This window comes from Abramis brama, assembly GCF_963993115.1.
Source record: "Abramis brama genome assembly, chromosome: 1".
Classification (NCBI taxonomy): domain Eukaryota; kingdom Metazoa; phylum Chordata; class Actinopteri; order Cypriniformes; family Leuciscidae; genus Abramis; species Abramis brama.
Genome location: NC_139963.1, coordinates 4724970 through 4751094, shown reverse-complemented (window position 1 = coordinate 4751094; position 26125 = coordinate 4724970). Strand labels below are relative to the sequence as shown.

At 41.5% G+C, this 26125-nt stretch overlaps 1 protein-coding gene across 2 annotated transcripts; it reads left to right on the top strand.

The window, feature by feature from the left end:
- Positions 1-10864: 10864 nt before the first annotated feature.
- Positions 10865-25409, top strand: LOC311079436 (sterile alpha motif domain-containing protein 9-like). 2 transcript variants are annotated; one of them, XM_084108853.1, is made up of 3 exons: positions 10865-10920; positions 20112-20175; positions 20260-25409. In XM_084108853.1, the coding sequence occupies exons 2-3, from the start codon at positions 20172-20174 to the stop codon at positions 24831-24833; spliced, it is 4578 nt and encodes a 1525-aa protein (XP_083964979.1). In that variant the 5' UTR covers positions 10865-10920; positions 20112-20171; the 3' UTR covers positions 24834-25409. The 2 variants fall into 2 exon arrangements, with proteins under 2 accessions (XP_083964979.1, XP_083964980.1); XM_084108854.1 differs by lacking the exon at positions 10865-10920 and adding an exon at positions 18784-18918 and having other exon boundaries at positions 20260-24983.
- Positions 25410-26125: the final 716 nt, after the last annotated feature.

The following is a 26125-nucleotide window of genomic DNA, read 5'->3' as shown; positions in this document are numbered from 1 at the left end:
AAACAACCCCAGCCACTGTTACTTCTTCTCCAATGAGTGGTCTGGAATTGGAGCCCATGCAGCTGGGGGGTATTGCTTAATATTGGTATAATATTGTATATGCTTAATATTTTCGTTTACCTAGAAAACATACTAATTTTCTCACCCTCTCTCCAGGTGCACGTTCAGCACGTTCGGCGCATTCTTCAACGTCTCTTAGAGAATCGCTTTTTCGTTAAAGCGGAGAAATGTACCTTCCATGCCCAGTCTGTTACGTTCCTTTGTTCGGTCGTGTCAGCAGAAGGGATCAGTATGGACCCTGCTAAAGTACGAGCTGTCACGGATTGGCCAGTTCCTGAGTCTCGAGTCGCGCTCCAATGATTTTTGGGGTTTGTCAATTTCTATTCAAAGTTCCAGCCAGGTCGCCGCCCCCCTGACAGCACTCACTTCAGTCAAGTCTTGTTTTGTCTGGTCAGAAGTAGCCCAGACTGCTTTTGAGCGTCTCAAAACCCTGTTCACCACCGCTCCTATTTTAATCACTCCTGACACTAAAAGACAATTCATTGTAGAGGTGGATGCTTCAGAAGTAGGCGTGAGGGCGGTTCTTTCACAATGCTCTTCGTACGACGATAAGATTCATCCTTGCGCGTTCTTCTCTCATCGACTTTCGCCCTCAGAACGCAATTATGATGTGGGGAACCGCAAACTGCTGGCTATCCGCTTGGCCTTGGGGGAGTGGCATCAGTGGTTAGAAGGGGTGTCCGTTCTGTTCATAGTTTGGACTGACCATAGAAATCTCGAGTATATTCGGTCAGCCAAGAGGTTGAATGCTCAGGCACGCTGGGTGCTTTTCTTTGGTTGTTTCAATTTCACGATTTCATACAGACCCGGTTCTAAGAACGTTAAACCTGATGCCCTCTCGCGTCAGTTTGGCTCATCAGAAGGCGCTTCGACCAAGGAGGAGATTTTACCTCGGGGTTGTGTGGTTGGAGCGACTGTCTGGGTAGTCGAGTGACTAGTCAAACGATCTCTTACTCGTATCACTACACCACGACGCTGTCCTAAGGAGCTATTATTTGTCTCCGAGTCTGTGCGTCCAGCCGTCCTCCAGTGGGGTCATTCCTCTAAATTGGTTGCTCATCCCGGGGTAAGGGGCACTCTTGCCACCATCCGCCAAAGATTTTGGTGGCCTACAAGAGAACGTGATATCCGTTGTTTTGTTGCATCCTGTTCTGTCTGCGCTCAGACCAAGTCTAGTAACTCTCCACCTGCTGTTCTTCTCAGACCTCGTCCTATTCGGTCTCGTCCGTGGTCTCACATCGCCCTAGATTTTGTTACAGGACTTCCTCTGATGGCTGGGAATACTATAATCCTGACTGTCATCGATCGTTTCTCTAAAGCAGTTCACTTTATTCCGCTTTCTAAGCTGCCTTCCGCCATAGAAATGGCTCAGACTGTGTTCAATCATGTTTTTAAATTCCATGAGCTCCCCTCTGATGTTGTTTTGGATAGGGGGCCCCAATTTGCCTCTCAGTTTTTGAGGGAATTCTGTCAACTAATTGGAGCATCCGCTAGTCGTCAGGAATCCACCCACAACCCAACGGTCAAGCCGAACGAGCCAATCAAATTCTGAGTCGCATGCTCCGTAGTCAGGCATTCCAGAATCCCGCATCCTGGTCCGAACAGTTACCTTGGGCCAAGCATGCGCATAATTCTCTACCATCTTCCGCTACAGGGCTATACCCGTTTCACTGTTGGTTACCAACCTCCTCTACTCCGTCTCAGAATTCCTGAGAATTCCAGATTCCTGCGTTTATCCAACGCAACGTAAGATCTGCTCTTTGTCGCTCCAGAGCACGTACACGTCTAGCCGCCAATCGACGTCACCGTCAAGGCCCCTAGATATGTTTGCGGCCAGAAGGTGTGGCTTACGACCCTTAACTTACCTCTTCAGTCAAGTTCCCGTTAATTAGCACCCCGTTTTATCGGACCCTTTTGCATCGTTAAGGTTCTTAGTCTGGTTACTGTGGAAGTCAAGTTGTCTCGCGATCTACGATGCGTTCACTTTGTGTATCATGCATCATACCTGTGATTTCGGATGCCCTCCCATCCCTCCCCTCCTCCCATTCTTGTCGAAGGTTCCCCTGTTTATAAAGTCCGGAGACTGCTGGATGTCCATCCCCGGGGTCATGGGCATCAGTTCCTGGTCAATTGGGAGGGGTATGGTCCTGTTGAGAGAAGCTGGATTCCATCCCGGGACATCCTGGACCACTTGCTCATCAAGGATTTCTACCGTACTGGACAGACTCCACCCTTGGGAGGGCCAGGAGGCACTCGTCGAGGGAGGGGGGTACTGTCATGCACCAGAATTGATCTTTCTCATTTTTCTCTCTCTCACACGCTCACGTGCACACATTCTCACACACACACTCGCTCTCTCAGCTGATCCGTATCACAATCAGCAGTCGCGCTGATCTTCTCCACACCTGTTTTCTCTTTCCTCCTGATTTTGCCTGCTACTTCTAGCTACCTTTCTCCCTGTTTCAGTGCCAGATTATTGTTGCTATTCTATCCTGCTGCCCGTGGCCTTCGACTACTCCTCAACCTGCCGTCCAGCAACTACTGGTCCAGAACTGAGTTTCCCTCGCTGATCGCTGCTATCCAGCCCAGGGACTCCTGGGGCCAGTTGCACCAACAGGGCGTACGCCTGGTCTTAAGGTAAGTAGGTCTTAACTCAGCATTCTAAGTCCAACCTAAAAGTTACGACCGTTGCACCGTCCAGGCTTAAGTCCTCTTCTCGCTAAGACCGGGCGTAAATCTTACGCCTAGTCAGTAGCAGGCGTAAATGCAAAATCTAGGCATATAATAGCGTTAATAGCCGTTATCCGATAGATAATGTTTCTATAGTAACCACTTCGTAACCACATAAGTAAATACAGTAGTAAAGACATGGCGCGCCTTATACACAGACTTTACAATGAGCGGGCTTTTAGACGGGAGAGAGTTATTCGGGACAGAAGCAATCCATTGGACCTTTACAATGATGAGGAGCTGATAGAGAGGTTTCGATTCTGTCGGAGGGATATATATGAACTTGTTGAAGAGCTGTCACCCGACTTACAGTATGTATCGGACCACAACGCAGCATTGACACCAGCATTACAGCTATTAATAACGCTACGTTTTTATGCAAATGGTGCATTTCAAAACACTGTTGGAGATATGATTAATGTCCACAAATCCACCGCATGTCGGGCCATCCGCAGAGTGTCACTGGCACTGAGCCGTCGCCTTCCGCGATCTGCTCACCTCCCCACTGAGGCCGAGTCTGCGGTGATGAAACGCCGATTCCGCCGGGCCTCTGGCATTCCTGGTATTGTGGGCTGCATCGATGGGACTCACGTCCGGATCCAGGCACCATCTGAGCATGAGTATCTGTATGTCAACCGCAAGGGATACCATTCAATAAATGTGCAGATTGCTTGTGACGCCAATTATAAGATCTTTAATTTGGTGGCAAGATGGCCTGGATCTACCCATGATGCACGCATCCTCCGGGAGAGTGCGTTATACCAGGATTTCGAGGCTGGACGAGTAAACGGGCTCCTTCTCGGCGACAGTGGATACCCACTGAAACACTGGCTGATGACGCCTATAATTGCTCCGAGGACTGAGCAAGAACGACGGTATAACACCATCCACACCACCACTAGGTCACTCGTTGAGCGGTGCATCGGAGTCCTCAAGCGCAGGTAAAATCCTTTCCACAGTGTCTGACTCTGTATGCCTATCCATGGTGCTGATGTAGTGCGGTCACTAGATCACTAAAAACTATGGGCGGCGCTAGGGTGGGCTAGCAGTTGCTTCATATTTGTTAAAATATTATAATGTTATTTTTTTATCTTTGTTGATTATGAAAAGTGAAAAGCACGAATAAGATATATCAATAAGCTATATCGAGAGACATGGAGCGGGTCAGACATGATTTTGTTTTGTAGAAAGCCTTTCTTTAAAGTGAATTTCGTTTTGGATAAATTGTATCTTAATTTTAATAAATTTTTCAGCATACAATTGCCTGTAGCCTATTTAATAAATAAGAAGTATATAGCAGACAATCATGGAGGCGCCCGCGCGGTCACTTGCACTGCACGTTAACGGGAGCGCGTCTCATCCTATAAGTTAACGAAACTCAGCGTATGCCTCACACAGACATGAGAAATACATCAAATACACAAAGCTTGAAATGTCTTTAAACGAAATAATTCAAAACGAAAAAACATAGGCTACTCTCTGATTATGTAATCCATGTGCATTTCTCTGTATAGGCGCGTTCACTACGAATATGGCGATCGTCAAAAAAATTTTTTTTTAAAGTTGAATATTACATATTTAGTGGCCAAGTTTTGCTCATCTATTAATAGTAAAAAAGTGACACATTTAGGTTTTACATTAATCATTGACTTTTTTTCTAGGTTTCATTGTCTTCATGGAGAGATGCGGATGCACCCTGAGCGAGTCTGCACCGTAATAGCAGCGTGCACTGTCCTCCACAACATCTGTGTCACCAAGATGATCCCTCTCCCTAGGCAACACCATCAGCCGGTGCCAGAGGAAGGTGTCGACCCTATGGACCATGCAGGGCATGAAGATGTCGGTGGACGACTAGTCCGTACACGCATTATTAATGCTTTATAAATGTTACAATATTTCTGCCAATTATCTGCAGGTTGTAAACCATAAAAATAAGCCACAAAGAAAGTCCAGTAGGTCTATAATAAACTTTTTTTTAAATTTACATATATAATTGTCATTGATTCATTGTACACAATTTGCCATTAGGTTTATTTACAGAAATACAAAAGACCACCCATCCTCTTCAGAAATAGGCGAAGATGACCTGTTTATCTGTTGTTGGAGCAACTGTATTTCTAAACATATTTTTTGTTTTTCAAGTTCCAACTTTTCCTGCTCGGTCTGTAATTTTTTTGTTTCAATCTCCACTCTAACAATTTCCTTCTCAAGAAGTGTCTGCTGCAGATTATCCAGCCTCCTCATCCGTTTCACCGGCGGTGCACCGCTGCTGTGTTCGTGAGAACTTTGTGGAGTGACTGGGTCCTCCATCGAGTCTAAAAAAATACAGATAATCTGTCATAGGCCTATTGTTATCTGACAACTACTAAAACTGTTATTCTAGGCTAACGTTACTCTAATATATAGGCTACACACCTTCACAAATCACACTCTCGCTTGAATGATCAACATCCATCTCTGGAGAGACAGAGGTTTCTTCCATGTCGGTACCGCCACTTTCCGCACCGACCAAACCAATAAAAGCATAAAAATAAAAGCAAATTTTTTGCAGACAAATCTTTTTTTGCTTTGCTCAGGAGGTCTTTCCACTTTTTTCTTATATCGCTCTCAGTCCGAAGGCAGCCGGAGTCAGAGCAATTGTTAATCGCCTCTGTTATCTGTCTCCATGTTGTTTGTTTTTTCTTGTTTGTTATTGTATTTGATTGCTTGGCAGTCAGTGCGTGTCTGTGCTGACTGTACTGCTCTATTAACTTTAGTATTTCAATGTCTGTGAAATTTCCTTTTCTTTTTCTTTGCTCCTCCATTGATACGGCTAATGTTACAAGTTAACCAAACAGCGGAAGATAGTTTACAGCGTAACCTAGCAACGCGCGCTGCTGGTCAACAACACATGAACGCGCAACGCTAAGACCAGGCGTAGTTAAGCCTAGGCTTAAGTTTGGTTGGTGCAACAGACGTTAGGTCAACTCTAAAGACTGGTCTTAACTAAGACCTACTTAGCAGTTAGGACCAGGCTTAGTAAAGCCCTGTTGGTGCAACTGGCTCCTGCTGTTTCCGTTTCATTAAGCCAAGTCAGGAATATTTCTGTTAACCAGTTCTGCGCCTGTCTGGCGGCTGACTGCCTTTGTTCTCTTTTCATTAAAACCCTGTTTGTACCCGCATTCGCTCTTGGGTCCTCTGTTCATCCTGATACCAAATCCTTCCACGGCCTCGAAGTACTTGTAAGGTAAGACAGACTACAACTTGCTCTTTGTTTGAATAAAATAATAATAATAACAACAATTCTGTAATATCAGAACTAAGATCTCAGAAATAGGATTATATGAATTAAATATAGTAAGAAATATCCCGTATCCTAAGAAAATATTATCTAAATTACAGTTTAATATTGTTTTATATATTGATGTATCACAGAGTATGAATTGTATTTAATGTCTGAAGTTGGGTGACCAGGAAAAAAAACATAAAATATGGGAATCAGGAGAATTGTGGAAATACATTGAGGCATTGAAAAGGCATTGCTTTTCATTATCACTATCACTACTAATTTTTCTACATTTTGCAAAACAGAATTTACTTGCTTTCACAATCATTCTAAAATTGTGAGTATCTTTCTTTTTCTGCATCTTGCACAGAGCAACTTGCTTACTCTCACACTCTGAAAAAAATAAGATTGTGAAAATAAGATTATTTTTAATCTCAAAAATAAGATTCTATCTTTTTCCTTTTTGCAAAGAAGAATTGCTTAAATAGAATGGGGAACTGCTGTGGTAAACCAGATGTAAACCAGTCCCTGAATTGAAGGGAACCTTGAAAAAAAAGTGGGAATTTGAGTAATGAACAAATTGAACAGATACAATGGTGGTCAAAATTGACAAATTTTGACTCATGCGCTTCTCTGAGTGTTTCAATTCTAGAAGAAACCAGAAAGCAGTTCGAAGAAGCAAAAGCGGGTAGACTGGATCCTGTTCAACAAGTGGTAGAGAGGGGCAGAGCAACAAAAAAACAGCAAAGAAAATCTTCCACAGGACCTGAAGTCCTTAATGCTGTACAAACTACAAAGCAGAAACCGGAAGAGGAAGATATGGCCTGCACAAGTCATTGCCCACCTACCTACAGACTTTTGACTGATCAAAGTGTCCAGACCTTCGTTTTATCCATTCTTTTCAGATAAAAAGGAGTCACAGTGAGGAACCTTGATGAGAAACATAACAACAAGATCCAAGGACAAACTGGGGAGTCAAGAAGCCCTCAACCTGCCGATGCTTCAGTTTTCCTGGAGAAGGAAATATGGGTGAGCAACCTTGATACTTAGAGGAACAGAGGTCAAAGGCCAAGGCCGAGGTCGCTGGACTGGGAAAAGAAGAGGAGGTAAAAACAGTCAAAAAGACCGACAGTATGCCATTACCAAGAGACCATCAAGGAACATCATATCAGTGGAAAACTGCTGCCGATCAGAGGCTACGTTTACATGCACAACTTTTGTTTCAATCAGACTGAATTCATTCCGATTGCTGAATCCGAAAGTAGTGTTTACATGAACGCTAAACGTGATCGGGTTGAAGTGTGCGTTGATATGTCACAAGCTTCAATAGATTTTTTTGACATGCGCACACTGCACGAATATACAGAGTTTCCTGCTGTTATTGCACATAATAACTATTCTCCTATATTGGTTCTTTATTTGTTTTAAACAGCAGACTTAATATTTATCCATTTCTGGTCATAATTTGGAGACTATGAGCATATGAACGCAGCCATTGCACTATTTCAACGCCAGTCCTTCCAGTTTCGGTTTTCAATCCGATCAAGTGTTTACATGTTCTCTCGATCGGATTAGAAAAGGAATAAACCTGCCCTTTCAACCTGATCGATCGAAGTTTCGTTCGGATCGAGCTCAGTCGGATCAGTTAAGGTGTTTACATGAAGGCTTTTCAGTCCGATTGAGCCTTCAATCCGATTACTAACGGATTATTTGGTTGCATGTAAACATAGCCAATGTCGCATCTGTGGTGAAAGAGAACATTGGGCCAAGGATTGTCCACCAGAGAGAAAATATCTCACACATGAACCATCTCCTCCTTCCCTCTAACAGCCGTTGGTTTCCATCATCAAATGTCAGAGACCATGAATAGGATAAGGCGGGAGACACTCAACCAAAACAACTACAAATAACCGACAACCCAAAAAAAGTTGAAGGACTTTCATTAGCTGGGCACAGGTGCCACATTTTCTATGATCACTGCAGAGACCGCTCCAAAACTTCAAAATTTAGCTTATTCTAGCAAAACTCAAACACCATATGGGTTATTTGGTTGATAAGTTAACTATGCCATTGAGTGTAACAAACAAGCTGACACAAGTGACCCATTCTTTCCTGTTTTCTGAAACATGCCCTGTAGATTAATTGTCCAAATTGGAAATGATCATATGACTCGATGGGGATCCTTCTTTCTCTTCTGTTCAGTTCTGCTGGAGCATTTCTGGTCTTTGTCCAATGGGAATGGAAGGTAAGGGCAGGGAAGTAAATATCTAGAAAGTACTATAGTGAAACAAATTAACCCTTGTGCATCAATTAAAAAAAGTTACACATAGGTCCATAGAGGACAAAAATGTCTGCCAAAAAACTGTCATCAAAATGTGAAGCTCAGGAGCACAGACTTAAGTTTGGTCTAATTTTAAAGAAGACCCTTGACAGATTATTGTTGAAGTAAAAAAAGTTTAAAAAGTGAAACCAAAAAAAAAAGGTTTAAGTTTATGAAAATGATTTATGAACAATATTTTTTATAAAATACATAATGTATGAAACACGTTGAACTCTAAAACGACTAGAAAATCTGAATAAGTTGTGTTTCAAGTTTGAGGTTGATATCTCAGGAAATGAGCTTTCAGTGAGAGTTAGTTTTGGCGCAGAACCAGATTTTCCCCATTAGATGCAGCAAATCTCACTGGGACACAGTGGCTGGATTTGGGATTTACAGTTGAATTTTTCTCTCTCAAATATTACATGCACACACACACACACACACACACACAATGTTTTATTACACGCATACAAACCACAATCTGACATCCATACCAACACACACACACACACACACACACAATTATAGCTTCATAATTTATCCAGTTGGCTCTATAATATGCAGAAACAGAAAACAGGAATAAAGCGATAAATTGCTTTATAGGCCAAGCCTGAAAAAATGGCACCATCTGTTAAAAAAATAGTAAAAATTTAAATTTTGAAGCCTTACCAAAAGAATGAAAGCCTCTTAACAAAGATTGCATCATTTTATAGTTTATTGGCCCTGTGATTCAAAAATACCGTTTTAATGGGCTTCAATGGTGATATTTTTGTCCAAAAGTATTTTGTGTTACTAGTGTAAAATAGATTTATTAAAGGAAATGGGGTTGAAATAGTAAAATTCCAATAAAAATACACACCTGTGCCAAAATCTATGCAGTTGACATTAACACAAGCAAAATGATAAATAAATAACTGAAAAAGACAAAAGTGTCCTTAAGGTTGCACAAGGGTCAAGTCATTTGCTGACATTTTACTACAAATATGTTATTAACATACATCATATTTTAGATGTTGTAACAGTGATGATGATCAATATATATTCACTCTGATAGATACACTCGCAATGCACAATATTCTGGTGTGGTGGAAAACAATGCAATCAATTCACTTATTCTTCACTATACTTGGAGTATAAAACACTTTATGCAATTTTATTTCTGTAAAAAAATAGCTAAATATTTCTTTGCTTTCCCTAAAGAAATTATCTGGTAACTTGATTCATATTTATGAATTTAGTAATTGTGGGATTTGTAATTTTGTGGATAAGCAATTTAATAGAATCAATAATAAAGCATTTTCCTATCAATTATCTGCAATAATATAATGTTTTTTGAGTTATCTTCATTTGGAGACCCTTCTCAAGCAAATTTTAATGCATGTGATTATTTGTGTTTTGTTTAATCTGTTTATTATGCAATTATGTTTTTTAATTGATTGCCATTTTTATAAATAGAGAGTCCATATGCACAATATTAACCTGGAAAACCATGTTTTGGTGATAATGTCATGTATGGATTAGGACTGCACACATTTGAAAGCTGAGAAATTATTGTGATGAAAACTTGGGTCATAATTTATTTTACAGTGCGCCCTTGTTACACATTACATGCACTTACTATAGTAATAACAGTCAATTATGCATATTAAATGCAACTAGCCTATCCTAACCCTGTAGTAGGCCTGCATAATATTACACTATAAAATAAAGTGTAACCAAAACTTCTAAATTAACAAAAATGCTAACAATGCTTTATGGTTGGGTGTTTTTTTTTTATTGTTTTTTTTTTTTTTTTTTTTTTTTACATTTTACTATGTTTCATGTTCTGTTCGGTTTTTTAATATTTTATATTTTATAGTTATATGTTATATGTTTAGTGTATAGCCCATACAGGAAACGTTTCCTTTGATTCTCAGGAAATCGAAAGTTAAGACCGTTTTTTTTCCAGCAGAAATTCCGCCCTGCGACACACACACACACACACGCAGCTGTTGCTGTTGCTGAAACAGAGTCTTGCATTTCACTGCACTCTCACGCTCGTCGATTATTGGGTAAATCTTGTGATGTGCAAATAATCTAAAAAATGTCTAAGATATATTTTATTTACACTTATATCACACATTGCTTTACATTGTTCAAAGGTTTGTCCCTTTGGAAGATGCGTCTTTTATGGATGTAAAGAGGAGACAGACGGCTGAACTCCGGTCAGTGCAGGAGAGACTCGACAACTTTGTTTGTTTAATCCCAAAATATATCCTAAAATACAGTTTAGCAAGCTTCGTATTCCAAGGACGTTGTATATGCCGTGGTGTATATAATGTTGTGAAATAGCCTATAAATAGTACACAGCAGAATCTCTCTCTATATGGCTCTGGTACTACACAGCACAAGAGCGTGTCATCTGAGCTCCCTCATTGGTCTGTCACCGCTCTTCAATGTCAAAATAGTTGAGATGACCAATCAAATCAAAGTAGGAGGGCTTTAATTACACACAATCTGCTGTGCTGAGCGTGAATTCCAGTTAACGGTCATTGCGAGTTAAAATGTAAGTAGCTAAACTAAACCTAAATCCCTTTTGACCGCTGTTTTAGGATAGAAATGTTAAATGACCAATTTTTTTTTTTGCCAAATAAGTCTGTCATGCGATTTGTGGTGAACTTTGTAGGGAAGTTTTGGTTATCCATGCCAAATTATAAACAAGCATATTTCAGATAAAGAAACGTCTGAATCTGAATGGCCTGAAAAAGTTGCTTGATCTTGTTCTGGTCAAAAATTTGGACACATACATTTATTTGATCAAAATACAGAAAAAACTGTGATATTGTGAAATATTAGCTACTACAATTTAAAATATTGGGTTTCTATTTTAATATACTTATAAACTTGTCTACTTTTTTCAGGGTTCTTTGATGAATAATACGTTTTTTAAAAAAGAAAAGAAAAAAAGAACAGCATTTATTTAAAATAGAATTCTTTTGAACAATTTTTTTGTAACATTACCGTTAAAAAAATTGGGGTCAGTAATTTTCTTTTCTTTCTTTTTTTTTAAAGAAATTAGTACTTTTATTCAGCAATGATGTGCTAAATTGATAAAATGTGATAGTAAAGACATAAAAGAATTTCTATTTTGAATAAATGCTGTTCTTTTTAACTTTTTATTCATCAGTGAATCCTTAGAAAAGCATCACAGGTGGGTTAAGCAGCACAACTGTTTTTGACATTGATAATAAATCAGCATATTAGAATGATTTCTGAAGGATCATGTGATAATGAAGACTGGAGTAATGATGCTAAAAAATTCAGCTTTGCATCACAAAAAAATAAACTAGAATGTACATTTCCTGAAGAAAATGTGAGTAGGTGCTTGCAGTGGCAAAACTCACCACTCGGTTGCTAGGGTGCGGTTAGCTAGTTTTTATCAAGATGGTTACAAAATTAGCATTATGATAGCATGAGTAACATGTGGTTAGCATAATGCTAGCATGATTAGCAAGTTGTTAGCATTCTTTTAACAAGAAGTTAACACGATTAGCATGTTGTTAGCATGATGCTAGCATGTTTTAGCAAGATACTAGCATGATTAGCATGTTGCTAACATGTTTTTAACAAGATGCTAGCATGATTAGCATGTAGCTAGCATAATGCTAGCATGATTAGCCCATGGCCAGAAAGTGGTGAGGTGATTCATGATTGGCTGTTTGCTGCCCTGATTCAAACAAGACCACCCTCGTGTTTCTATGACACTTCTATACAGAGATATCCCTTTGGCGCAATACCAACATTGCATTAGACTACCATTATAGGACGTTATAAAATATAATATAATATAATATTTTGCTAGTTTGCACTGTATTTCATTAAATGTATATAAATTATGTCACTGTGTGTGTGTGTGTGTGGGGGGGGGTGTCATGGTAGGTGCGCCGTATATTTTCCTGCTTTTTTGTCCTTTGCCAATCACACCTATGAATGATCCTGAGAGACTGATTGGTCGTTTGAGTAAAATGAGCCCGCCCCCTTGTCTCTATGACACTGTGATCCAGAGCTATGTTCAATACAAAATCCCTATGCAATTTACCATAGTAGGAAAAACACATGGGTTTCATGGGCCGTCCTACACCATAGTAAGTCAATGGGAAACTTTGGGCTGCTCCTGCCCCCCAGGGGTGCAACTTTTACCCCATTGTGAGGTTACGTTCTTACAGAGCCTGCAAGCCTCTTCAAATGTGGTAAATCACACGTTTCTGCGAAATCCACGCTCGGAGCTATGACTCGTCAAAGTTTGTCGGAATGTTAAGTATATGGGATTTTTCGACCGCTTTTTCGCCCCTGGGGCGAACACCGTACACCCGATCGCTTATTAAAGTCATAGCACACCATTCCCGAATAATCCGCACGGTTTGATGCCTCATTCGTGAGTCTGTGACAAAAGCCGCGGCAGGAGTAGCGCGTCAAACTTTCGGCGAAATAATAAAAAAATAAATAAATATGGAGAAGAACAATAGCGAGTGCCTTGCCTTTGGCAAGCACCCATTAATTATATTTTAACGTATATAAAAAAAAACTTAAAAAAGCATTGTTTAAAAAACAAATCCTGTATTTTTGATCAAATAAATGCAGGCTTGATGCACATAAGAGACAAAAAAAAACATAAAAAATAGTAATTTGTCCAAATTTTGACCGTCACTGTACTATTATATATATACTATTGCTACATAATTGTCAAAAATGGTAATATAAAGTCCTTCTACATCACCATTTCATGTGTTGTTGTCCGCCTACACTTCACATAATAGGCCTGTAGGTGGCGCCTGGGCTTAATTTAACCAACTATGATAGTTTGATCAAATGGTAAACGGTGTATCAATAAACAGGCAAAATACAACTTGAATATTAAACCATTAATGCGCCTTTTGGTTCTGGTTTTGTGTAGTGCTTTGTATTCAATTAACATCCATTGTTTCAACGACGCAGATTCAGATCGCTTTATGTAAATTTGTCTGTCCATGTGATTTTTAACCGATTTATGAATTACTGGAAAATTACCGCTCCACTTCACATTGTCCAGTAAAATTAAAACTTGTTGTTGTTGACTATCAATGAATAATATTTTGATTAAACTGAATTAAATTCACATTTATTTGTATAGTACTTTTCACAATACATATTGAGTGATCTGTTATCAGAAGTGATGTATTTCAGAAATATACATATACAAATCACATAGTTGGCTAATAATATATTGATTTAAACAATGTTAATATTAATTTAAGGCAGAAACAATGAGCCCATTGAAGTAATGAATATATGATTGTTGAAAATGATCAAGATAGAAAGTCTTTGCAGTTGTCGGCGCTGTCTCTTGGAGCATCTAAAGTCTTCATAAGAGGCTGGATTTAAACTGGAGCTGACATAATATTTTAAAATAATCAATATGTTTATTTTTAATTGAATTGACACTACCTTTGAGCCATTAGGTACTCAGTGAAAGAACCATATTTGGCTCAAGGGCATAAGTTTCCAATCAGACTGTGGAAATAAGTCGCCTGGCGTCCACACTACTCCGGAGTTTTCGACCCTCGAAAACTGAGGGTGTATTCACACCAGGAAAGTCTGATAGTTCACTTGCTTTGGTCCGGACCAAATACAATGTTGATTTTTTTTGTTTGGTATGGTTTGCTTTCACACTGCTCTTTTTGCAAGTGAACCAAAATTTGTAAACAAAACCACTAAGGTCGTCTATTAATTGGACAGGAATTCTCAAGCAGGGAAAAGCAGTGCAAAGTGCAAAAACAGGCTCATATATTTCGTAATGCAATATTTGTTCTTTTACTGATTTTTTGTAATTAGGATTTTGCGAAAACGAAGATGTGCTGCAAGACGGTTCTGGTGGAGAGAGCACGCTCTTAACTGATAAAGTTCAAACATTATTAAAAACAAGTGAACAGTCAGTAATAAAATAAGAACAAATACACAAATTACAAGCAGAGATAAATACTAAATAACAAAGTTAAAATGTCATGATTCTGCCGCCTTGTCTCTGATTTTCCCTGGTCTTGAGGCAGGATCATGACAGGCCCATGTTTTATGTGCAAGCACATGGCCATTTGTTTGGGCCATGTGCTTGTGTTGTCTCGTCACTTAGCCCCGCCCCCCTTGTTATCCCCGTTTTGTCATTATTGCTTCACCTTTGTCACCTGTTGTGTATCATTAGTTCCCTATTTAATCCCCTCTTGTCTGCTGTCTTGTGTCGGTTCATTGTGATTCCTTCCTGAGTGTTTCATGTTATCTGCTATCATTCATTGTGAAACTTTGTTCACTGTGAGTACCCTGTCAAGAGAGAGTTCTGTTCCTGTATTAGTTGTTTATTTGTAGTCTAGTTTTGTCAAGTCATAGTCTAGTTAAGTCACTCGTAGTCCAGTCTTGTCTTGTTTTGCCCCCTCGTGGGCTTTGTTTTCCCTGTTATTGTCTACAATAAATCTAGTGTGAGCATTCTGTCTGCTTTTGGGTTCATCTACCTTCATCCACATAACAGAATGAACCGACCAAAGCAGAACCCAGCAGACAGTTTGCCTTCCCCTGGCGATCAGCAATTGGATCTTCTTAAAGATTGGTGGCTTAAGACCATTTCTGATTCGAGGGGGGGCAAGCTCCCAATTCCCCCTCAGGGTGAGCTGCTGCTAAAAGAGTACGCTCAAGTCGCAGAAGAAAGGAGGTTTTTCTTACCTGACATCCTCCTAAATCGCTACTTCCTTGCTGGCCTCAAGGTTCCCCCACCTCTGTCTGAACGGGAGAAGCTGGTCCACTGCCCGTTCCGGGACATGGTGAACTGTCTATGTCAAAAGGAGCCGCAGGGTCCCGCCGTGATGTCGCCACCAGCCAAGCTGCCCGTGATCCTGGAGGGTCGGGTCCTGGCTGTTGTTTCTCAAGGGGAGCAGGCTCACTCCACTTCTCCCGAGGTCTCATCCACTCCCGTTGATCTTCGTGGCAAACGAGGGAGACGGACTTCGTGGGATTCTCCGTCGGAGTCATCCTCGACCGAGTCAGCGCTGCCTGAGACTGCCCTTTCTACTCAAGTCACAGATCCCGCTGAGCTTCTCCAACCGGTCACTAGTCCGGCTATCACTTCTGCACCGCGACCTAGGAGAAAGAAGAGGAGGAAGGGTTCCTCTCATCCTTCATCTCTACCTGTCCCAGAGCACTCTCCCACTGCAAGCGCTGTCCCAGAGCCCGCTCCTACTGCAAGCGCTGTCCTAGGCGCTGTCCCAGGCACCGTCCCAGAGCCCGCTACTGCAAGCGCTGTCCCAGGCGCCGTCCCAGAGCCCGCTACTGCAAGCGCTGTCCCAGGCGCCGTCCTAGAGCCTGCTACTGCAAGCACAGTCCCAGGCGCTGTCCCAGTGCCCGCTACTGCAAGCGCTGTCCCAGGCGCCGTCCCAGAGCCCGCCACTGCAAGCGCTGTCCCAGGCGCTGTCCCGGAGCCCGCTACTGCAAGCGCTGTCCCGGAACCAGCTATTGAAGGCACGGTTCCAGAGTCTTCTGTCGTGAGCACTGCAGAGAGGGTCGCGGCCGATTCAGCTGCTGAAGCTGTCTTGCGCTCGGTTTCAGCTCATCAAAAGATGCCTGTCCTCGTCGCTGCCGAGACATTATCAGAATACCTCAAACGTCTTGTCCAAATTCTTGAAGTCCCCGTCAAGTCAGTCATGTCTAGTCCTGTGTCCACTGAGTCTAAGAGCGCCGTACCCCAGTCAGCTGCCGTGAGCGCCGTACCCCAGTCAGCTGCCGTGAGCGCCGTACCCCAGTCAGCTGCCGTGAGCGCCGTACCCCAGTCAGCTGCCGTGAGCGCCGTACCCCAGTCAGCTGCCGTGAGCGCCGTACCCCAGTCAGCTGCCGTGAGCGCCGTACCCCAGTCAGCTGCCGTGAGCGCCGTACCCCAGTCAGCTGCCGTGAGCGCCGTACCCCAGTCAGCTGCCGTGAGCGCCGTACCCCAGTCAGCTGCCGTGAGCGCCGTACCCCAGTCAGCTGCAGACGACGATCTCCCCGATTCAGAGATGGGGAGCGTTGATACTGAGCCGTCTTCGGGGAGCTCAGTTCTAGCTTCTGCTCCACAGTCACCCGCAGCATCCCCTGTCTTGTCGCCTCCTGTGTCCCCCGTCAAGATTCCTGTCCCGCCGCTTTCTGTTTCTGTTCCTCTGTCAGATAGCACCCCTGTCATTTCCCAGCCTCGGACTGTTTCCCCCAAGTCATCTCCTCATATGTCTCCAACCAAGTTCCCCCGGATTCCCCGTCCTCAGTCCTCGTCATGGAGACCCAAGACCCCCAGTCCTCCTATCCACCCTGGACTGCCCCCTAAGGACTTTTTGTTTCCCCCCAGTCCTCCGATCCACCCTGGACTGCCCCCCAAGGACTTTGTGTTTCCCCCACCTCCTCTGCCCTGTTTATTATTTTTATGTCACCCCAATCCTGTCATTGTTTATTCATGTTTGCCGTTGTTGTTGTTTGTCATGTTTTGTTGGTTTGTGTCCTTGTCTCAGTCTGTCATGTCACGTGTTTAGTGTTCCCTTAGGGAGCGTCTGGAAGCCGCTCCTTAAGGGAGGGGTTCTGTCATGATTCTGCCGCCTTGTCTCTGATTTTCCCTGGTCTTGAGGCAGGATCATGACAGGCCCATGTTTTATGTGCAAGCACATGGCCATTTGTTTGGGCCATGTGCTTGTGTTGTCTCGTCACTTAGCCCCGCCCCCCTTGTTATCCCTGTTTTGTCATTATTGCTTCACCTTTGTCACCTGTTGTGTATCATTAGTTCCCTATTTAATCCCCTCTTGTCTGCTGTCTTGTGTCGGTTCATTGTGATTCCTTCCTGAGTGTTTCATGTTATCTGCTATCATTCATTGTGAAACTTTGTTCACTGTGAGTACCCTGTCAAGAGAGAGTTCTGTTCCTGTATTAGTTGTTTATTTGTAGTCTAGTTTTGTCAAGTCATAGTCTAGTTAAGTCACTCGTAGTCCAGTCTTGTCTTGTTTTGCCCCCTCGTGGGCTTTGTTTTCCCTGTTATTGTCTACAATAAATCTAGTGTGAGCATTCTGTCTGCTTTTGGGTTCATCTACCTTCATCCACATAACATAAAAAGTCTAACAGTAGTATTCAGGTAGGCTACAGAAATTATTAAGCCTAAATGTAAAATAACACTATTTGTTCACTGAAGAAATGAAATATAGTTTTATCTTTCTTAAAGTTGTATTTTGTTATTTTATTAATATTAAAAATGACACAGACAACAGTAGGAATATTGGGTGTCTGCTGTCACTTTAAGACCGAATGCATGGACCGAAAAAAAATTACAAACATCAACTATGACATATTACCGAGAAAATACTTGCCGAGACGGTTAGACGAGTTTTTAACATAATTCTGTGTGCATGTGTGTCCATTCAAGGGCAAGGAAATGCAAAAGAAGAATCAATTCGATGTTCGAGCGCTGTCTGAAACGTGCCTCTCTCTCACTACAGATTAATGTAGCCTATAGGCATTTCATCACCCCAAATTACATAGTAAAAATCTGACCCTGTCAAAAAAGGTGGAGTGCTTTTTGCAATTGGGTCGGTTCATGTTCACACCTTAAACGAACCGTACCAGAGTTCGTTTGGAACCGTACCGAGACCACCTCTTCAGCTGGGTCTCGGTTTGGTTGTTTGGTCCGCAACCGAGTGCGATTGCTGTATTCACATCTGCCCAAAAGATCCGCACCAAGGGGGGAAACGAACTTGAGTTCGATTCAATCGTACCAAACAAGTCAGGTGTGAATACACCCTGAGACTTGTTGCAAACCCCGTCAGTCAAGTCTGGACCAAGACACACGCAACCCACACTGTAAAACATTGTCCCGCAAATGAATGGTAAATACTTGCAACACTGTTGCCATTAATTTACTGTTAATTGTAGTTATTTACTGTAATTTACAGTATGTTACTGTTAAAATACCATGCATTAAATTAAAACTCGATTTATCTCGACCTAACTTAAAACTTAAATTTATAAACTAATATTTATAATGCACTAATAATGTGAGCATATTATTACTGTGAACTTATTCATCAGCAACTACACAGTCACCGCTTGTTAAATAACCCTTTCAACCCCACAGGGAAGTCCTGTAGTGTCCACACTACAAACAGTAAAAGTAACATTGATGCAGTGTTGAAATTAGATAATTATGTAAATAATTATACACGGTGCGAGTTCGGACACTCGGGAGATCGTGAGATATTGCACACGTTACGAATCAGCTTCCACACGTAGAGCTTCAGAACCTCAGACCAGCTCTTTGTCTGTTACAGAGGCCAGCAGAAGGGAAAGATCTCCAAGCAGAGGTTGGCCCACTGGATAGTGAATGCCATTGTCTTAGCGTATCAGGATCAAGACAAGCCGTGCCCCCTCGGAGTGAGGGCTCACTCCACTAAGAGTGTTGCCTCCTTCTGGGCGTTGGCGCAGCCTCGCTGGCAGACATTTGTAGAGCTGCAGGCTGGGCGACACCTAACATGTTTGCGAGGTATTACAATCTCTGTGTAGAGCCGGTTTCATCCCATGTACTGGTTTCAAGTAGCTAGTAGAGGAGGGGACTCACTCTGTGTCTTACTTGCTGTGCCATTCCCCTCCAAGGACAGGATACAAACGCCTATATTGCTCCCGGTTGAGTTCCCCACCTGGTGAAGCCTGGTAGTGTTCCTCCAGCACCCTCTGCAGTTAGACACTGCAAAAGCATCTAGCGCTAGCTCTAGCAGTCATGTGTATGTCCAGAAGGCCAGTCCCTGTACTAGACTAGGTGGCCATGTCTTGTGATTCCCCATGGGTGATCCCACATGTGTATTCTTCCACGGTATGGCTTCCCTGTCGGTGAGCCCGTGTCTTTCCCTTGGCAGAGTTTGCTCTGCCGGTATTGACTTCCACCCTTAGCGAGGCTTGCTCTACCCCAGAGACCTTCCATATGTAGCACTGCCCCAATGGTCTGTCCATATGTGTAATCTCCACATGTTACCTCTCTACGTGCAGGATGTGGTCTCCATAGCATCTCTTTCCATTTGGAATAGGCACACTTTCCCAATGTTATCCAATAGTCTCACTGTGCGGGTCAAAGGAACAGCAGTGACTGGCTATCTCAGAGTAAAGCCCTGTCCCTTTTTCCGTCGCAACAGGTGAGGGGGTAGAGGAGGCTTACTTGGGGCGCTTGAAGGGTCAGCAATTGTGGCCTTTTGGTCAGGTTTGCAGTTCGTCAGTTCAGTAGGAGTCCCCCCTGAAGGAGGGAACAGAGACGTTACATCCCAACACCAAAATTGCTGTATTTCCGCTGAATGGTCTCACTCGCCAATCTCACTCGCCAATGTCCATTGGTTTGTTTTGTTTACACTCAAAGGTGACTGGGCTCTCAGACGAGATCCCAATTCGTCAGTTCAGTTCTGACGTAATGTCCCCGTACCCTAGACGTAACCTAAACTTTCTCCATGCTCCTGTTTATTGTTATGCCTATTTATGCATCTATAGCATGCACTTTGTTAATGTAGATGTGATACAATAGCAATAAACTGTAAAATTTAATGAATGCACCTGTCTATGTGTAAACCCCTTGTTGTGCATTTATTTAATAATGAAATTAATCTGAAATGCATCCCAGTTTTTGATAGATAAATGTATTGTTGATGGCTTTAAAATGTCTCTGCTTTAACAATGCAATTTCTGTTCTTCAAGGTCTGCAATGTAAAGGTGTCTGTATTTGCACTGTGAATGATCTTTAGAAGACATTAAACAATGGGCAAGTATAATGTTGTTTTATAACACTTACCAGTCATTGTTTTGAAGTAAAATATCTCACCTTGGGCTGTTTTTTGGTTTGCAGAAATGCCAGAGGATCCTCCACTGGAGACATGGACTGAGTCTATGGTGAGCATCTGGTTAAGATCAATAGGAATTAAAGAAACATACATCGAAAAACTTCATGAAGAGGAAGTAGATGGTCGGATTCTACGTGAACTATCAGAAGAATATCTGAAAAAAGAGACTGGAATGAAATCCGGGCCTGCGCTTTTGATAATCAAAAAAAGAGATGAGTTAGTAATTAATTCACAAAAAGCCCAACAACAACATGATCATTTACACAAACAGTCTTCTGGAAAAAATGACCATGGAGCAAGTGCAATTAAAAGTATTGACACAAGAGCCGATGTCAATGAAGAGAATAACAAAGAAGAAGATTCTGTACTTACAAAGAAAGATTCCAAACCACGACCTTTTGAAATGAAAGGTGTTGATTTTACATATGTTAAGAACAGTGTACTCTTACCAGAATCAGGGGTTAGTGATTTTATTAGTCCATGTCATGAGTACAAGTCATTGGCCACTGCTGCAACACTGGACCGCCAAAGACTACAGGCCAAGTTTGGAAACGAAGTGCTGAAGTTTGCTACTGGTTGTATGAATGTTCGTACAAATGGCACAATACATTTTGGTGTCATGGACAGTAGAGGTGCCACTGGTTATGTACATGGTGAAATCATTGGTGTTCCTGTCGAGGAAAAAGATGTATACTATGATTCATTAGATTACATTGAGAGGAGTTTCTCTAGCTCTGATAGCGAACTTGTACGACTATGTATTGGTGACCCTCAGTTTGTTAAAGTAGTTTGTTCAAACAGCAGTGTGGAACACTATGTTGTGGAGGTTGATATTAAGCCAGCAGTGAGCATAGTGAAGAATAAGGTGTTCTCTGTTAGGTTGCCAAATTTTAATGAGACTGCAAACAAAGTTCAGTTTGAGAAGAAAACCGCTTATCGGAGAGTGGGTTCTAAAACTGAACCGGTGGCTGACCTGAATGAGTTCTACCAACAGATCAATTTTAGGGATGCTCAGAGAGAAGAGGCAGAGAAAACTGATAATTTCACAGCACCAAAACTGTGCCAGAACCTGGGAAAAAAGCTCAAAATGCTCATAACAGATGGAAATAAAATAATGGACAAGGAAAAATGGCACATACTTGTCACCAATCGATTTCAGGAGAAGGATCTGCAACACATTCATTTTTTGCTGAACATGAAGATCTTCTGTGTGTTTGACTTTGATCCAGATTCCAATGTGTCTGGGTTATGCCATGAATACAATAAGCACCATGTAGTGAATCGCCATTTCATGCAGAACTACAAAATTCCCAGTGGCTTGAGCATCCGAGACTTCCAGAGTCATCTGCGTCTGTTTGATCAAACCAGCTGGATATTTTGCAATGGGCGGAGCGATTATAAAGGCAACGAGCCTCCCTGTGATGAGAAGACCTGGGTCAAAACAAAAAGAACCCTTCTAAAAGATTGTGTGTCACTGATCTGCAAAGATATCTTGCCAAAAGGAACCTTTCAAGTGATCTTCCTTCTTACTTCCCCTGTTGACATACCATTCCTAAACACGTTCTATGAGTTCTTCACTGACATGGAAGGACATGAAGACATTATCTGCCTTGCTGAATCAGAGGAGAATTTCAACGACTGGCAGAGGTTTGCTTTAGGATCCTGTGACATGGAAACAGTATACAGTTCAAGTGTTGTTGGGATGACAATAAGTCAGGTAAACGCAACCCTCCAACAGGTCCAGCCTACTACTACAAGGGCCACCAAACGATTACCGATCAATGTCAAAGGGGAGTGTTTCCTTGATACTCGAGAGGAGGAAACAAGATGTTCATTGGAGATTCTGAGTCTAAACCACTGTGAAGAAACTAGTCCGGATGTCATGGAATCTGAAAAGGAGACGATTGAGCAGCAGTTTTACCATGGAGGAAAATTAACTTGGATGAATCTCTGGCTTGCGGATAAAAAAATCATTGGGGAGGTTATTCAAAGAGATGCTTATAATGAAGTCAACAGTATGGTGAAAGACTGTCTTTGTTGGAGTTTGGATCGGGAACCCATCAGCTGCATCAACATATACCATCATCCTGGCAGTGGTGGCAGTACAGTGGCAAGGCAGGTACTATGGAATAACCGAAGGGATCTAAGGTGTGCCGTTGTAAATCATTCAAAATCTGCATCGGTTGTTTCAGAAGATGCCGTTTGGCTTCGGGAATACGAAGAAAAAGATCCCCAAAAATGTCTCCCTGTTCTCCTGCTGTTTGAAGACTGTGATCAAGAGTATTTAGAAGATGTAAAGAATGAATTAGAAGTGGCTGTCAATACCAAAAAAATAGCACGTGGAACTCTCTGCTTCATTCTGCTAAGTTGTAGGCGATCGCACAATCCAGAGAAGATGTGCAAGGAATCACCTCTACAGAATGTTTCTATTACTCATAGACTTTCAGAGACTGAGAAAAAGCAGTTTTCCAAAAAACGACAAAGTCTTGAAAAGCAGTTCAAGCCAGAATTCATTCTAACATTTGTCCTGATGAGTGAGGAATTTGAGAGCCACAAAATTGCTGAATATGTGAAGAAGTTTGTCAAGCATTTACTGCAAGACATTGACCACAAGTCTGTGGTTACTAAGCTTGTTCTGTATGTGGCATTGCTCAACACTTATGTGCAGAACTCATTCATCTCTCAGTCACATTGCGAAGCTCTCCTGGCTCTGTCCATCTTTGTGGATAGGTTTCGACGACATGTCTTTGAGACTTCTCTAAGTGAGCAAGCTAAATTGGTCTTGATACACTTAAGGGATGAAAACACCTACATTAACTCCGTCAGAATCATTCATCCACTGGTTGCAAAGGAAATCCTCCAACAATTTCTGGGTGACAAACAACAACAAAGTGATCTTGCTTTGGATCTTCTCAACAACGATGTGCTGTTTGAGCACAGGTTTGGTAAAGATCATTACATGAAGTTCTTGCGAGGTCTGTTCATGACACGTCACAGTATCAGCAAAGGTGATAAATTTGACAGCTTTTTCTCTCCCCTAATTGAGCATGTAAGAGAGAAAGAGTGTCCAGATAAAGCCATTGAGCTTCTAAAAGAGGCTTACAAGCGTTTTAATGAGGATGCATTTTTTGCTCAGCAACTGGCTCGACTCCATTACAAACATGACAGATTTGAAGAAGCAGAAAAGTGGGCAAAAACTGCAGTAGAGAAAATACCAAAAAATTCCTACATTCTTGATACCAGAGGTCAGGTGTACAGGCAGTGGTTCGCAGCAAAATGTAAAGCCATGGAGCAGGGTGAAAAAACACCTGAAAACACAGTAGATGCTTTGGAAACGGCACTAAAAGCCATTGAATGTTTTCAGGAATGTAAGAATGCAGCAGTTGAGGACAAAGAGACCATCAACAATGCTGGATTTTTTGGAGTAGTAGAGGTAGGATGTGCATTGCTGAATCTAATGCGCACTCTTCATGTGTTCTCAAGAAGAAACTCTTCAGAATTAATTAAATACCTCCTTACAGACTACATTCCTGTTGAGATAGAAGAACCATGGGCACATTTTCATTGGAAGCTGAAAAACCTCCAAAAAATAATGCTAGAAGCACTGGAATGGATTTCGGAAGACTTGAGTTACTTCCAGACTGACCTGAACACTGATGAGGAGAAGACATCTGACACTGTTGAGAGGACCATAAAGTATCCCATGCACTGGCTAGTGAATAAGACTTCTGCTTATGGCAAATACTTCAGTGGTGCTTCTCTTATTACAGATCAAAACCAAGAGAAGTTAAGTCCTCTCATGAAACGCATGTTGATTTATTATCATGGTGGGGGAAACATCACAACAATTTTTTCCCTCCTAACAAACCAGAAAGATGGTAACTCTGTAAGTGTTCTGGAGCACATTATTTCACTTTACCCAAGCAATCCTATGATGGCACAAATGCCACAAGCGGACCTTGTCAACTACATTGTATCCCACTTTGCTTTAAGTTGCCTCTCAGCTCAGTCTTCTAAGCTGGCTGAATTTCAGGATCTGCAAAGACTGAGTGACCAATTTCCTAAAGAGAAACAGAGATGCTTGCCACGTGCTCTTTTCTTACTTGTCTTACTTTTCTGGCCAGAAGAGCATGACACAGAAGTGGAGAAAGAACACAAGTATGAAACTGTTCTCTCTGCTGTTGAATATCTCCAGAGAAACTATGACAAGAAACTGAAGGACATCCCTCCAAGGAAAAAGAGGATCTACACTCATTTCTTCCTGAGCAATGGGACTGGATTTGAAAAGTTTGTCCACAAGAGCAAGGTTGAAATCACAAAACTACTGTCTGTTTCAGAAAAACGCCTGAAATGGTTTAGTGGAGAGGTATGGAAAATGCCAGAAATCTCTAAATTGCTGAGATGTGTCACAGGCTGGACGGAGGATGAGAAGGTTTTTCTAGAGGGTCCCAAAGGAATGAAATTTCATATCCCAGCTCTCCATTCATCCTCAGTACCCTATAACAATGAGAATGTCACATTTTACCTGGGCTTCACTTTTAAAGGACCTGTTGCATATAACATTACTGTACAAAAATAGACAAACGTATGTACGTTTGGGATAGACAAGGCAGATGGTCCAATATCTGTCTTTAAGTGCAAATTACATTTAAGGTGGAGAAGATGTTTAAGTTCTATGTAGCTGAAAAGCCATTTCCCTGGTAAATTAACATCAGCACTGTACATTGATAGTGAGAAATAGTTTGTTACTCTATTCAGTGTGATTGGTAACTTGATATATTTTGTGTACAATTAACTGCATTTCCATCACAGATGTCATAAATGCATAGAGGTATACTGGGATATACTGAGATTGTATTTCAAAGTAAAACTTTAAACACAAGATGTTGTCTGTATGTAGACATGATTTATTGTAGCTCTTTTTTGATGTCGTAAGGAATTGATTCTGGGAATTGATCTTGATTCTATTAGTTAAAAACCTACTAATAAGGATGGAGGGCAATTGATTTTACTATTTGTTTTTGCCTATGCAGGTTTTTCTTTCTGCATTTATTTAAGTTCTTAGTGTATCTCATGAATGATGGTGCTTTGTATAAGAATAAATGATTTTTAATGTAAAAGTCCAGGAAGTGTTGCATGCCTTAAATGTTAAAGGAATGCAGAATCCCTGACAACATTCAAAAGACAGCTGAAAACCTATCTATTCCGTGAGTACTTAACCTCATAAAAAAAAAAAAAAAAATTCCTTTCCCTTTGAAACATCACTTATCAGGCTTATGCTACTCTGAATAATGCCTGAACTTCGTATTTTGAGCACTTCTTGCGTTGTTGTTGTTTTTGCCTCTTCATGATGACTCGCTTAATTTAGTCCGAATTTGTAAGTCGCTTTGGATAAAAGCGTCTGCTAAATGACTAAATGTAAATGTAAATGTAAAGGGATTGTGGTAGAAATGTTTTATGTAATGGCCTCAAAAGTGGTCAAAAAGGTATTTTCAACATAAAATGTAAACAAAACAAAAAATAATGCAGACTAAGGATTAGGTCAGAGACCATGTAGACTTACCCAAAAAGAGCTTAACACAGTAGAACTACCAGACATACGATTAGATCACAACAAACCAATCACCAGAAAAAATCACAGTGAAGAAGACTTGAGTGACATTGATTTTCACTCAACTGTAAGATTTAAATGTACATGTATCTTTCTGTTCAGGAGACTCGCTTGGTTGTTGTGACCAGTGATCTCCCGGCCGTGAATAAAACTTCATTTCTACAAAGAGCAACTTGGGAGTCGTGTCAGGTATATGCTAAAGGTATACACCTAAAAAGGATGGTGAAACCTGTGTGCTCATGTGTGATTGAGGTAGTGAT